Here is a 14,699-nt window from a genome sequence, read left to right as displayed (position 1 = left end):
TTGTATGTTTTCCATAGATTCAGAGCCAGTGGGTATTGATATCCCAAATATGCATTATAAAAGCACAGTGTTAGACCTCTGGGCCTGTGTCTCTGCCAGGGTGAGATGGTGCTTGAGTGGTTTCAGCTATTTTAGAACCTGACTGTAGACTGCACCAGAGAGTTGAATGTGCTGTATGAAGAACACCAGAGACCTGAACCATGGACAAAGCATGGGGATGCTGGGGGAAAGCCCCTGAGTCTCATTCTGCCTTGCAAAAGTGAAGTTATTGCTATGTATTATACAGAAGAAAACCACTTGACAGAGGAAGATTTGGAAGTTTTGGTTTAGTTTATCATTCCTAGAAAGCCAAGAAGTTGGAAGTTCTTCACAGCTGCTAAAGCTAGAAGCAAGCTCTGACATTCTCCACAGACAACACAGCAGCACTTCCTGGGTAGGCAGATCCCACTACCTTTATACTTAAAACAATAGGATTATCCCCTACACATTCACCAGCTTTTGAGCCCTGGGGTCTGAGAAGAAGCACTAGAACCACTGCAAGCCTGACATGATTAGTTACCAGTTTGAAGCTGGGTGTTTCCCATTCCCATCTCTCCAGTCATTGTCATCCAGTTCACATGTGCCATCCCACTCTGCGGCTGCTGTCAGGGGACCTCAGAGCTGTCACATCCTGGGCTTGTCAAAATCCTTTAGGCTTCACAGTTGAAAGAGTATCTGTTTCAGTGCATAGTGTATGGCTAACACTTTTTAGGAGGCTGTTCTTGCTCTTTTCCCTTTGCACATCCACACCTCTAGTCCTTGCAGTCTGTCAGACTCTGCCATAGCCACCCCCAGCTTTCCATTTGGAATGATTTGTGCTCAGCTTAGGTTTTACAGCAATGGGCTATCAACCCAACTGAAGCAGTTACCTTACAGTACCTTCTTCCGTACCAGCTGTCTTTCTAGATATGGATCTTATGGAGAAGATCCCAGCTCATCTGAAGTTTCTCAATTTCCAATTTTGCAGCTACTTTTCAAGTAGAAGAAGCTTGAGAAGCCAAGAATGATGAGAACAGAACACAGGGTAAGGCAAGCTCTCAAGAAAAACAGCCAAAAGAAGAGATACTAAAAGTACCAGTGGGACCAGGACCATATTTTTATATCAGTGGATCTAATGGAGCTGGGCTGTAAGTAGGTCCTCTCAGCAGACTCATATGAACAGCAGTATGACCAGATATGAAGTGATGCAGTATTATCCATTGGCCTTAAATAATTTTCCTTTGATTTCCTAAACCTGGGGACCATTCAAAGATAAATCAAATAGAAAGTACCCATAGGAAGGCCACTAGTGGTAAAGTAACTAACTGTATCTTTGCAAAGGAATGAAATACTTCTATTTGTTTAATGAAGGTTTCTCTGTTTGGGCTATGCAGAAATCACTTAGCTACACCATGTAGGAAAGCTGCTAGCATCACCACTAGAGCTAGCAACCACTGTTGTTGATCAACATTCTGTTGTGCTAAATGCAGAACAAGCAGAAAATAAAGAGATTCCTGCCCAAGAAAAACTGTCAGATCAGAAGTTCCATTCGTTCCTTTCTGAGCTCTTTCCAGCACGTTGGCATTCTTCTCTAGATGTTGTCACCACCAACCACCACAGAATCTCTGCTGCAAACAGCACTTCTGTGCTCTGTTTCCATAGTTTTGCCTACAAACAGCTTTTTCTACTGCTACTTGTCATCTCTCCCTATATTCCTCAGCAGAGAAGCTCCTTATTAAGCCTGGACCTTAAACATTCCTATTCCATGAGTACCAGCTGCATCCTAATTGGAAAAACCCTGCTGAAATGGTACAAGTTCTCATTAGAGCTGCTGAATCATAATGTTCTTTAGCATCCTCAGTTACTAGGATCCCCCTCTCAAGTTCAGAGCAGCAGGTCCACTAACAGCAGTTCTAATGAATGCTTCTCACCTTATCCCCCACCCAGGGCCTCCTGGGCATGTTAGGTCAGGCTGCCAGGGAAAATCATGAGGAGTTCAAGGGATATGAGCTAAGTAAGTATTTGTTATTAGAAGGGAGGCTCCTTTTCTATTTTGTTTTCCTTATGCAGTGTGAGCATCTATTGCCAGCACAGAGGCTGGCAGCGTATCTATGACAACACAAGAGAGGATTATGCACTGAAATGGTGTGAAATCAAGTGCCAGGAAACCTATTACCATTTCAAAGAAGGTAGAGGTGCCTGTGGGCCCTGAGCGGGAAAGGGTGGTGGGAAAAACTTGGGAATGCTGGAGTTGGGATTCCCAGGGCAAAGGAGGTCACTGGGCGGTAGGAGAAACAGGTAACCTCGACTTCTTGACAGGCTTTGGAGGGGATATCAGAGCTGGATTGCCATGGTGATTAAAGGGTTAGATGAGAAGACAGCTTTGGGAGAAAGGATAACATTGAAATGAACCAAGGAGAGTTTTAAACACAAACCATCATCGTCACAAATACAGGCCTCCCTCCCCGGATTGGAGCACAGGCTGCAGTCAGGCTTGTTGAATTGCTCTTTACCTTTGGTCTGATGACACCATCCTGACTTCCCAGCTTTCCCACCAGAAATGCATAAACCCAAGGTCTCCCAAAGCAACCCCTCTGGCTGGCACCCTCAGAGCACTACTTTGCATAACAAACACAAACTCCCTAAGCACAGCCCCTTGGGCAATTCTTTTACTCCTGGGAGCTGGTCAAGACCTGTGCCCTGGCAAGCCTGAGCATCACAGCACATTACTGCAGGCTTCCCTGTGGCAGCGAGTGGTATCGCTGCCCTGCTATTCCCTGTACAGCAGCCACCTTTCCCTCTTCCTTCCTGCCAGCTCTTTTGGTGGCTGTTTGTCAGGCTGCCCCATAACAGCAGTTGGCAGTGCAGAAGGGGTATGCTCCAGTGCAGTTCTGCAGCTGGAATGCTGTGACAGCAGGGGCACCTTTGAGTGAGCAAGGGATGCACTGTTTCATGATGCCCCATCACGTCTGTCTGTTCTGCTGCAAGGTTGGACAGAACCACACTTACAGCAAGTGTTTTCACTGCTCTGTGCGTTGCCTTAAAGCAAGCTGGTGAAAGGCAACAGTGACCAAGTTAGTTTCATCCTCCAGATTGTGCAGCATGGGACAAGTTTTATGTTTCTTCTCTACCAGATCCCCAACAATGGAGTCCTCACCAGTAAGACAGGGCTTTTGTGCTGCCTGAGGGAGCAAGAGCGGGTGATGAATACCATCAGTAGGAACTCCAGTTCCAAGTAAGAACTCTCACTTCTTTGAACCTCGGCCAGAAACATGCCAACAGAAAGTGAGAGCACATAAACAAAGGACCATTTTTTTCCTGGATGTGTAACAGTAGAGGGAGGGTACAAAGTATATGGGGGGTTATTTCTTATCTTCTAGAAAAATCACTTTTTTTGCCACAAGTACATACATCAGAGACTGAATTTCTTCTTTCTCTATGTCTGGAGCTGTGGGAGTGCCCAAAGACAACAGTCATAGTAATTCCCCTGGTTTGGGTCCTACTGGAAAGGCCACAACTTCTTGTGCCTTGGCCACTGTAAACAGAAGAGAAGCTTATTGCCATTTCTGCTCCTTTAGTTTTGACCTACCAAAAACCCCAACTGGCAATCCTGCACCATGGTCACTGCAGCCACCTCAACTGCTTTTCCAAACACTGACCATATGAAGAATGCCTTAAGGATAAAATATCTTCTTGAAAGCTGATGGAATGAGGAGCTCTGGAAAAACACAACAAACACCCAAGTGTCCAAAAGCAGGTAAAAAACCCCATCCTCTCTGAAAGCCATAGAGGCATGACTGTTCTGGATAGGGATTTCAACTGGTGTTTGATTCTCCCATAGGTTACTGAAGATGGAAGAATTCTACCCAGAATTTTTTGCCTGGACTTAAAAAACGAGAGAAATGCCTTTTTTGCCCTTTGCAAAGGTGAATTGTCTTTATCATGGTGGCAATCCATGTAAATATCTGTGGGATCCTCCAAAACACTCACAGAAGTATACCCAGTAGTAGTAACTGATGTCTATATGTGTATGTATACGTTCATGTGAGTGGTTTGCAGAGCCCACCAATGGGCACATCAGTGCTTCATGCCACACACATTACTGTCACAGACTCATTCTCTCTGCAGATGAACAGATTTTAATCTGCAAACCAAGTTGCTCTAACCAAGGTCAAGGAATTTTCCTGCTTACAAATCCAGCTGCTGTCAACACCCTCCAAGCCAAGTTCCACAGAGCTGAGGAATACCTGCTCAGTACGAGGGTGCTGCACAGGGGTCCCTAGGCAAGAACAGTGCAAAGGTAGAGACTGAGACCTGAGACTCACACACCTCATGTGTGAGTAGTGTGCTTGATTGAGCCTCGGAGAGTTGGATTGTTCCATAGGTATTTCATGTGGTTACACCACATCTCCTCAGCCCATGAGACTCCATTCGGTGGGACAGAGGCTATTTCTCTGGTTAGTCTGTCTTGCATCTGCACTTCAGTCGTTTCAAGGTAGATCTTTGTCATCAGGAAGATTAGAGTTTACCTTTGTCTGGAGGTTTAAGAATGGCTTCAAAAGGCCAGATGCTATGGGTCTGTACAGGAGGTCTATACATAAAGCCTTGTGGAAAGCTATTTAAATGAGATACAATCCCAGCTTCTTATACAAAGCTGGCATTTTACAGCTGCAGTATCTATTCCATGCAGTATAATAAAGCCTCCCAAATATCTTCTTAACTCTGCTTCAATGCTGCAAAAGTCTAGACCTCAATCAATAGGCAGTGGCTACCAGTCACTAACATTTTGGGCTGGGGTTGTATTATATTTCATTCCTTGCATGAATGAATTGTGCAGGTCCTTCTTTGTATAATATACCCCACAAGCCACTACTAGAACATTTTGTAGAGAACAGCAGCAGGAAAAGGAAGGGAAAAATAAGGCAGCAGAAGACATGAGAAGAGTTTCAGCTCTATGGAACACTACTTGTGTTCTGTTAACTCTGTTTCCCTTTGCCTCAGTGTCCCTCCCTCAGCTGAGGAATGCATTATAATTAAATCACTTCAGTGCTTTGAGATGAGTGAATAAAACTTTCCAAGAGGAATGCAAAAAGGTGTTTTCACCAATTATCCCAGGAGCTGATGCTGCCTTTGATGCTGCCTTTGGTGTGCACAGCTAGGCATGCAGGGCTCTCTAAACTCCATGGTGCCCAGCCATGCATGGCATTGTCATGACCTGCCAGCAACACCAATGTGATACAGTCGTGACAACACTGCAGTACTGGCGTGGCAAAAGCACTTTTTGCCATGGAGTGATCACTGCATGTCCTGGCAAAGTAGTAACACCAGTTCCTCACACTGTCCCTGTGCCAAATCCCTGACATTCTGCTCTCCTGGCTTGGCATCTTTATCGTGCAAGAGAACACAGCACACAGCAACCTTTCCAAGAGCTTCCCTGGCCAAGGCAAGCAATGTTCTCTGCTTACGTTCACTCACATATGTCTTTTTGTAACAAAGGAATGGTTGGCTTCATTGCAAAGGCTAAGAGAGATTTGTGAAATGATGATCTTACAGGCTGGACTGTGTTTATGCAGCAGCCATCTGCAACATCTGCCTGACAAAATCAGACCAAGGACTTCAGTTAGACCAAAATGTCGTCTTTGACATGGACAAGTGCCAGAGGAGAAAGTGGTTGGACCCTATTTTAGATCTCATCTTGATTTCTAGTAGTGAGGAGTGGCTTATGCTCTGAAGAAAGAGGCTCCACACACCTTTGGAAACTGTTGTTAGCAATGTTTTAACAGCATATCCTTGTTATTTCTGTAGACATCCAGCAACCTTTGATGATAAAGGGAAACCATTCCCAGATTACATCACTCTGGCAATAAAAGCAATGGTGCTGTATGAAGGGCTCTTTGTGTTCAAACATAAACTTTGTATATTCTCCAGTAAATATTAGTAAATCTTTAATTACCTCCTGCTCCTGAACTCGGCACAGCTTCTGTTCCTCTCACCAGGAGCTGCTCTTGGCATTTCTATCCTCTCCTACAAGCGCCCTCTGCTGCCATTCTCCTTAAAAACCTGGGAGAAAGGGACAAAGAGATTAATTCTATGGGGTGACTGGACTGGCTGTGGGTTTGCGTGAGCTCCGAGTTGTCATGGATTCCAGCTGCCTGCTGTGACACGTGTTGAAATACTGCCCTCACGGGTAAATTCAGCAGCCTCTGCTCCTGGAAGGGAAGAAGTTTGATGTCCACTCTTACCTCCTCATTGCCTGCATGGCACCATACGTGTCATTCTTTGCCCAGGGTTGTGTCAGGCTGACCTGTGTCAACTCTGATGCTGCTTCTGATGATCTGACTGTTCATCTGACCAAGCAGGTAAGCTGAGGCCACTCAGCTCAGCAGAAGGGGAAGGTGTGGCTGACAGATGGGAAGCACAAAGGACTTTTGAAAGGCTAAAAATAAGGGCTTCATGCATGCAAAATCCCTGCAGCCAGGAAATGCGCTTGGGCTTATGGTCAGGCACAGCAACAGGGCTGAACAGAAGCCCCACCAGAGCAGGTTCTGTCTCTGCCATGGACCAGCTCCCTGCTTACCTGACACTTTGGCTCCCTAGACCTCTTTTCCCTGACATTGTTCTCTCATTTATCTGCAGACCATAAGCTTCTTAGGGCAAGAAGCCTTCGATTTCACTACCTAGCTCAAAGGAGCCTTAATCTCGGCTAAGGATTCTGCTGATCCCATTGTGCTGAAATACAACAATCATAATGACGTAAGATGCAGATGTGTTCTTCGAGAGCCATCATTCTCAAACCTTCATCTTTGCTTGTCCTCCTTCTCAAATGTGAGCTGTAACAGAACAAAACTGCTCTGGCATTTACCCCCATACAAAACTGAAGCCTTCCTTGCTCGAATCTACCTCAGTTTTTACTTCAAATGAAGCCTGTCAGCTGTTCGAATTAACACTGATGAAAGAGAATTAAAAGGAAGAAGAAAACAGTTTGCTTTTAAAGCCCTTCTGTCCTCCCAGAATCATGCTGTGTTCTGAGAAGCAGCAAAATACACATCAGGGAGGCATCAGACAAGCCCACTTCAGTTGGAGTTTTACCGTTCCTGTAGAAGTGCAGTTCGGGACAGCAGATTATAGCTGCTCCCTGCAATATGTGCTATTATCAGTGTGCCACTTGTTTTCCTGGAATAGTTTGTTTGCTCAGCTACAGAGCTATACCTATGGGAATTCAGGTGCTGGGGCAGGATCCCAGGGCACAAGTGATATTAAACAGAGGACAGGTGCTTATTAGCAGAACACAAATTATCTGGGTTCCTGCTGGGAGGAGGGAAAGGAAATTCGCAGGAGCAGCTGGTGATAGGCCAGACTTCTTCAAATTACACCTGATTCTGCTCTTCCTCCCTTCCTGCCCTGTCATCCCACCTGGAATCACCCATTTTCCTAGTGTCTTTCCAAAAGACAAGAGGCAGGAGACACGTCACTAACCAGAAGCTTTGCAGCCTCACAGTAAAGGTCCCACAGATGGAGTTGGGAAGCAAGAAGACTTTTGAAAGGCTTAACTCCAGCTGACAAAAGGGATTAATGAACACAAGAGAGAAGCCCTCACCTTGGTTCCCTCTGGGGATACATCCATACATCTCTCCCAGATGTAGGAGACTTCCAGGCACTGGAACTGGATTTAGTCCAAAGAATATCACGTCTGTGACTTGAAAGCACCTCTCCCTGTCACACAACAGTGCTTTGACCTTGGGTAATTGTCACTACAGCATCCACGTGGGTCAGGCACATTTCTGCCTGTGGCAGTGTTGTGCAATGGGAGTCAGGACAGTGGCTCAGCTAGTGAGGGGCTCTACTCCTTCCACCTCCACGGCTTGATCCTGGGGTTCATCCCAACTCCAGATGCCTGGAACAGCTCAGGGTAGTTGGATGCCTGCCGTGCATCCTACTCTTCACTGCCAGGAATCTAATCCTCCCTTTGCTGTGCTTGCCCACCTCTCAGTACATGCAGAAGAACTCCCTGTACAGCCAGCTGAAAGACGAGACCATTTGGCGGATGGAGCATTTCAACAGCTAAGTTAATGAGAAGTTCAGAAAGCCCAAAGGGCTCCCCAAAGACTGGGTTTTCACTGTGTTTACTGTAAGTGGATGGTGTGCTCATCTGCCTCATTAGGGTGACAGGAATAGCAGGAAGACACATCACTTCCCCCAAGGAAACACACTGAGCGAGAAGGTATTGATGGTCCCATGGTACCCATTTATCTGCAGATGCTAAACACAGAAGTGAAGACACAGAGTTTAATTTTAATAACAAACAGCTGAGAAAAAGAGTGTGATTGTAAATGTTAGCTATAAAAATGCTATTATGGTCTTCACGTTCCTGGTCAATGCTGTGGTCCTGCATTAACACATCAAATACACATCATAGAGCTCTCCAGCCTGACAGGTCTTAGCCTGGAAAGGCACTACACTTTCAGTGGTCTCTTTCCTGTCTAAGTTGGTCTCACCATGCCCTTTGTCTGATTTTGCCCCATGAAAATCGTGTCAGGGCCTTAGATCTTCTTGAGCATGGAGGAGAGATGAGAAGACTCAACTGGCTCTTGATTTCTGACCATCTTCCTGTCTCACTGAAGAAATCATCTGAGCCCATGAGACTTCATCAGCCTGAGTCTAATGATGTGTCAGTTCCCTACATGACTTGCTGGGGGAAAAGGACAGAGGAGACAGCCTTCCCAGGTTAACTTTGGGAATGTGGTAGTTTAAAGCCAAATACAAAGAAAATTAGAAAGCTAAAAAGCTTTGTTAAAATATTTCGTTTAGAAAAGAGGCTCAGAAGCAAACGCAGTTGAATTTGCCAAATTTCTCAGGGGATCAGAAACTTTTCAGCCAATTTTATGGTATCTCTCTTCACTCAGCAATTCCCCACTGTGCATTTCAACTCCAAAGTGAGTGAAGCTTAGCAGCCCCTACTGCAAGTTGCTGTGACTCACCAGGCTTCTTCAAAACACGATGTCCAGCACAGCTGAGAGGGGGTTCTGAGTCACCACTGTCAGAAATGGCTGTGTTCAGCTCACATCCAGCTGCCCCCTGGAAGTAAATGCAAGAACACTGTTAAACATTATTCAGACAGCTCATTCTGAGGAAGGGACAAGGGCTGAGATTCCTTCATGCACCACTGCAGCAGCCTGGAGAGCCAAGTTCAAGAAGGGGTTTCAGTCCACTCAAAATGCAACATCCTTCCAAGTATAGAGAGAAGCTCTGCAGGAAGCAGGGGAAGGAAAAACGTCCCTTAACCAAGAGGACATCTCTGACTTACACTGACTCCTTCCCAATGATCAGTTACCACCTTTCCCTGTGTTCCATTTCAGAAAAGGATGAAGCAGATCATTTTGCAGTGCTTCCTGGCAGCCAAGCACAAACTGGATCACAAACTGAGCTACTTCGATCTCATTGGTTGTGACTTTCTAATTGATGAAATCTTTAAGGTATGAACACCATATATTGTAATACTAAATATGATATCGGCCAGATATCCAACATAGCACAGTTGACACAGGCTCTGGTGCTAGGAATTAAGTAGAGTATTAAATCAGTCAGCATCAGGTGCAGGATTCATTTTTCTCTCCAGTTCTATTGCCCAGCACCAAGACATGGCACCTGCACATTCACTGCACAGAGAAGGCCTGGCATTAACAGCTCAGGATGGGAAGAACCCTTTTCACTGCAGGTGAAGCTGTTGTGTGCATTGTTTTCACAGCAAAGTGCAGTTCATAATGAAAAGTATTGAAATCTTCATGGCCACCCAGTTTCTTCTTTCTCCAGAACATGCCAGGTGATCAGCCAGCATAAATCAGTGTGTAATGCCTCTACCACCACATCAAGTATACTGATTTATACTAGCTGAGTATCCATCAAAGGCATTGAGGAACTCACCCTACCCATGCTGAAGGATCAATCATTATTGATTCAGATGTCAGCATCAGCACCTCCATGTCCACCTTTAGCTATAGGTCAGGCCACTGAGTCTATAAAATCTGCTAGAATTACAAGTCAAACTTGTAAGGAGTGAGTAAAACACAGACAAGAAGAGCCAGAAGAAAGGGAAAAGGAAATGTTAAATAAAGCGACTGAGGTGCTTTCAGTGCAGCACAGTCCTTTAAAACCACCTGGCCTAAACATAACAGAAAGCCATCTGGCAGATTCTGCTGTTGCTAAAGCAGAAAAGAACTCAAACATATTCCAGCAAAGGGCAATGGGAACAGCAAACCCTATGAAAGAATGGAATTAATGTATGCAGCAGTGGGTAAGGCACCTGAACAATAGACTCCTTTGTACAGGAAGTCAATGGCAAGGGAGGGTAAATGGCAAAGACACAGAAACTGGTGCTTCTCAGATTTCAGTGGGAATTGTCTTTTGCAAGGTTGGCATGCAAAGCCCTGGCTGTGTAAACTTTAAGTAGAATAGAAGATCCAGTATCACTCTATTGTGGTAATTCCTACTTGGCTCCTTAAAAGCTTCAGCATTTAAAGACCATTATGTCCCCATGTATTTTTCATATGGAGAGATAAATAGAATCTGTTTCTCCACATGTATTACCTACATGAGGATTTATAGACACGTAGTAGAGACAGAGTCAACTGGAACCTGGAACTTCCCTTTGAGAGACACCAATGCAGAAACAGCCTTATTCTCCCTGTCATCTTATTTCATGACGTGTAGAATCCACTTTATGCTGGATTTAACATGGTCTTACATGTCCAGTCCTACAGCTCATCATGCCTTTCCCTCTTCCTTATTTGTCTGAGATACAAATACTCCCAGCATCATTCCTAATAATTCTTGAAGGCCCTGCAGCATCCTGATTCTGGAAGGTGTTTTTCCTCCCTCAGACTTCTTAGAAGCATAGGCTATGACAGCAGGCCCTGATGAGAAACCACAGCGTTCTGTAGAGCTTTGCATATTCATATGTAAGCTGAGAAGAGAATGAAGTGCTTTAAGAGGAGAGGGAGCTGAGATGATGGATGTGGCTTTGTTGTTGTTGGCTTTTTTCCTACTGTTTTCTGAAGCTTCCTTGTGCTGCCTTGTAAAAGCTTAAGTCACTACAGAGCTCAGGACAGTGTCATTGAAATGCTGAAGGAAGCATTGCATCAGCCATGCAGAAGGGTTTCTCTCCAGAGGTATGCTGGGAAGACAGATGTGTAAGTTTTTTATCAGCCATAAAGGGATTCAGCTCTTTATCAGCAGAGAACAGACTGAACATAGATAAGCTATTTGCCAATTTGTCAGGGGTGTACCTAAATGAAGATAACACTCAAATCCCTAGTTAAAGCAGGGACGGTTCCTTTGATTTGAATGACGGAGCTTTTCCTTCACCCCTGGAGTATGAGGTACCACGTGGATGCTGTAGACTTGGCTGTGCCCAGCCCAGGTCACCATGGTAAAAAAAGCTGATAAAAGCTTCTTAAGACTGTGGAAAACAGAAGCACAGCCTCAGCCTGTGGTCTCCACTATTGCTAAGCAGGTCCCTTCTGGGTCAGCAACTTCTGAGTAGCCTTTCCAGAGCTTGGTTTGTGACTGTGCATTTCACCACAAGACAAGTTACTTTATTCCTGTTTCTGACTGGTATTTCAGTGCTCCCTCAGCTCCAGCCAGAGGTCAGGCTCCCTGGACATCTCCTGCTAGACAAATGCAGAACAAGGCTGTGAACAGCTTTGGGCTTTGCAGCATGTTACAGCCAAACTCTCTAAGAACAAGTTCTGGTAGAGAGATGTATACATTCTCTTTCGGTTTTGGCTCTCAAGTCACTTGTAACCTCTGGGAGCATGGACCAATGCTCTCTCCCTCCCTGGGACCCCAGCAGGATGTTTAGCTTCCACCTTAGTGAAGACCCACACAATTAAATGAACTAAATGGGTTTTTCAATCATAAACAGGACAAAACTCTGTCTCAATCACGCATTTCCTGCACACTAAGTCTTGCCTCTGCCCATGTCAGCAGGGAAGGACCCTTGACATGTCTTATGCTGGCCATTGGCATGAACCTAGTCTCATCATGCAGTGCTCCTCTGAAAGACTGGACTGCTGCTGTAAGGCTGATTCTACAGCAGTGAGATTACAATTGTAAGAAACTAGATGGAAACAAAAAGTAACTCTGCATCTAGCACTATACAAAGAACAAGAAACAAGCCCCCAGACCCTGGTGTAATGCAGGACCTGGCTGCAGCTAGCCTGTTGTTCAAGAACCTTTGGACAAATCCTATTTAAAGTTTTTAAGCCTACCTGTGATGTCTTGACAGAGCAAGTTTGATGTGACAGAACACGTTGTACTGATAGGCTGCAGGGAGCAGTAACCTCTTCATCCCTTAGAAACACCCCGAGCAGCACTTCTGACCAGAGCCAAAGGGCACTCATCATTGTTCTCACCATTTGAAAAGCCTAAAGAAAAAGATCCATGCTTAGGAAGTCAAGGACAGAAAATTCCAGGTTTCAGATTCCTTTATCAGATGTTTGCTAGGAAATTCTGAGCAAGGCACCTGCATGGCAGGTGTAGGAAGAAGCACAGGAATTGCATTTACATGGAATTCCCATGGAAGTTATGGCTATTCACATAGATGTGGTGAATCTTAGCCTTGTTCTCTCTGGAATAGAACAAAGGGCATCTATTAACTTGCCTTGGTTGTGGAGAGGTTAAGAGCATTTCCAAACTGTGAGGCATTCAGACAATACAATCATAGGGAATGCAGAGAAGATGAACAGCATGACAGATATCACAGAGAGCCTTCTTCCTCCTGTCAGTTGTATTTGTTTTGAAGGAGAAGAAACCAAACCCTAATCAAGACACTGATGAAGGTTCATTGAGTTTGTCTGTTAGCACAAAATTTTAGGAGCTTTTAAGACGAGAAAAACACTTACTGAGAATGGGTTTGCAGAGAAAAACGTGTGTAACTTCGGTGCCCTCTGTTGGCATCTGCAAAGTAGGGTTTTGTCAGCAGCAGCTCCCGTTCTCCTCTGGAAAATCAACACCAACAAAGACATGTCACTGCTTCCACTTGTGAGTCTTTTAATGAAGTATTTCCAAGAAGTGAAAGTTATTGTTGTATTTTATTCTTGGCAAAATAAAGGGCCAAAGTGAAGGCCATCACGCTGCCAAAGCAATCTCACTGCTGCTGCAGGAAACACACAACCAACCTTTCCTATTATATTTTAAATCAATTAAAGAGAGTAAAATCCTCCTGGGGCTGTTACACGATTAAATATCCCCCTTACAAAACGCTGAAGAGTTCCTCCATGTGTTACATACAGGATGCAGCACCATATGGTGGAGGCAGGCAGCGAACAGTTTCTCTTGCTAGAAGTCAGTTGTTTGGTTTCACCATAGCTTGTAGCTTCAGCCCTTGGCATTTCAAAGGGAACTGGAGATGGCACTAGAATAGATATGTAAAATTAGTGCCTTAAGTGGCTTCTACTGGAAACTAAAGCCAGGAAGTCAAGGCCAAGGGTTCACTGAAGACTCAGTACCACGTTTGCTCAGTTTTGATCCCATGCCCACCCCAAATCAAAATGAGACCTATATTCCTTATAACTCTATTGCATGGTATCCAAACAACTCAACTACAAACTGTTACAGTATGTTAAGAAACAGAAGTGCCTTTACACTCCTACAGAGCAAGAATGAATCTAAAGAGCATCAGCTGGAGACACAAAACAATGTGTAGTGTTGTTCTCAAGTAAGTAAATGAATGTAAAAATGGGATTGTTTCATTCACCCATTCTGCCCTGCATGCATTCTGTGTTAGGGGTTTTGTTGGGATCTATTAGTGCTCCTACCTCTCCAGGTGATCACTAAGTCATCCAGAGGGCACTGCTCTGCCCCTGAGGAGATCCAGCCCGGCGTCCTGACTGGCACTCATCTTTCCTAGGTGTGGCTTCTGGAGATGAATGCAAACCCAGCACTACACACCAACTGTGAAGTCCTGAAAGGCATCATCCCAGCTGTAGTCTACGAGAGTCTTGGTAAATGAACAAGTCACAGTCTTAATAGTAACAGCCCACAGATCACAGGCTGGAACCTCTTCCCCCCTGCACCCCTCACCCTTCCCCGACACACAGCTGCTCTGTGCTTACTCTGTGCTTGGGTGTATTTTAGCACCGGAGTGTTCAGTCCATCCCATAACTGCATTTTCTTTTCTAGATTTGGTTCTTGGATTTTCAACAAGTCCCTCAAAGACTGCAGGATTTTGCCTTTAGAGACACTCTGTCATTTGGTGCTTCTCTATCATGAAGATGATGCAGACCTTGGCCAGAAACAACCCTTGAAGCTCCAAAGCGACTCACACAAGGGTCGATACATGCGGCCACACACAGACAGTGCCAGCCTGGCCAAAGTGCTGGAGAACTCTCCCAAGAAGCCTGGTTGAACTAGGAAAAAGGTTGCCTTTTTGGCCAGAAAGAAACATCAACACACTGTCCTGACTATACCATGTGGCTCTTCAACTGTCATAGAAAACCCCCCTGAGCTATTGCAGAGCACAAGGGTTTTGACAGGTTCAGAAGATACAAAATGAAAATAAAAGCTGAACTTGAACGTGCTGTGAATGTTCAGCTCCTTTTCACCTTATAAACACGTATCAACCTCAGTGGGAAAACCAGTAACCTCAGTTTCCTCTTAGTGACAGTGATACTGACTCTGTCGCA

The 14,699-nt window shown here is 45.0% G+C and overlaps 1 protein-coding gene across 1 annotated transcript; it reads left to right on the top strand.

Moving 5' to 3' along the window:
• Nucleotides 1–1,089: 1,089 nt before the first annotated feature.
• On the top strand, nucleotides 1,090–14,422 carry TTLL10 (tubulin tyrosine ligase-like family, member 10; the record flags this gene model as incomplete). Its single annotated transcript, XM_010012528.1, is given in 12 exon segments — nucleotides 1,090–1,166; nucleotides 2,089–2,213; nucleotides 3,139–3,253; nucleotides 3,860–3,894; nucleotides 3,897–3,944; nucleotides 4,147–4,280; nucleotides 6,216–6,377; nucleotides 8,009–8,146; nucleotides 9,375–9,491; nucleotides 13,925–14,018; nucleotides 14,197–14,205; nucleotides 14,208–14,422. Coding segments are annotated over 12 exon segments (1,269 nt in total), but the record flags the coding sequence as incomplete, so codon positions are not given.
• Nucleotides 14,423–14,699: the final 277 nt, after the last annotated feature.

This window comes from Nestor notabilis, unplaced genomic scaffold (assembly GCF_000696875.1).
Source record: "Nestor notabilis isolate BGI_N333 unplaced genomic scaffold, ASM69687v1 scaffold10334, whole genome shotgun sequence".
Taxonomy (NCBI): domain Eukaryota; kingdom Metazoa; phylum Chordata; class Aves; order Psittaciformes; family Psittacidae; genus Nestor; species Nestor notabilis.
The sequence above is the reverse complement of the archived record's forward strand: the minus strand, read 5'-3'. Positions and strand labels throughout refer to the sequence as shown.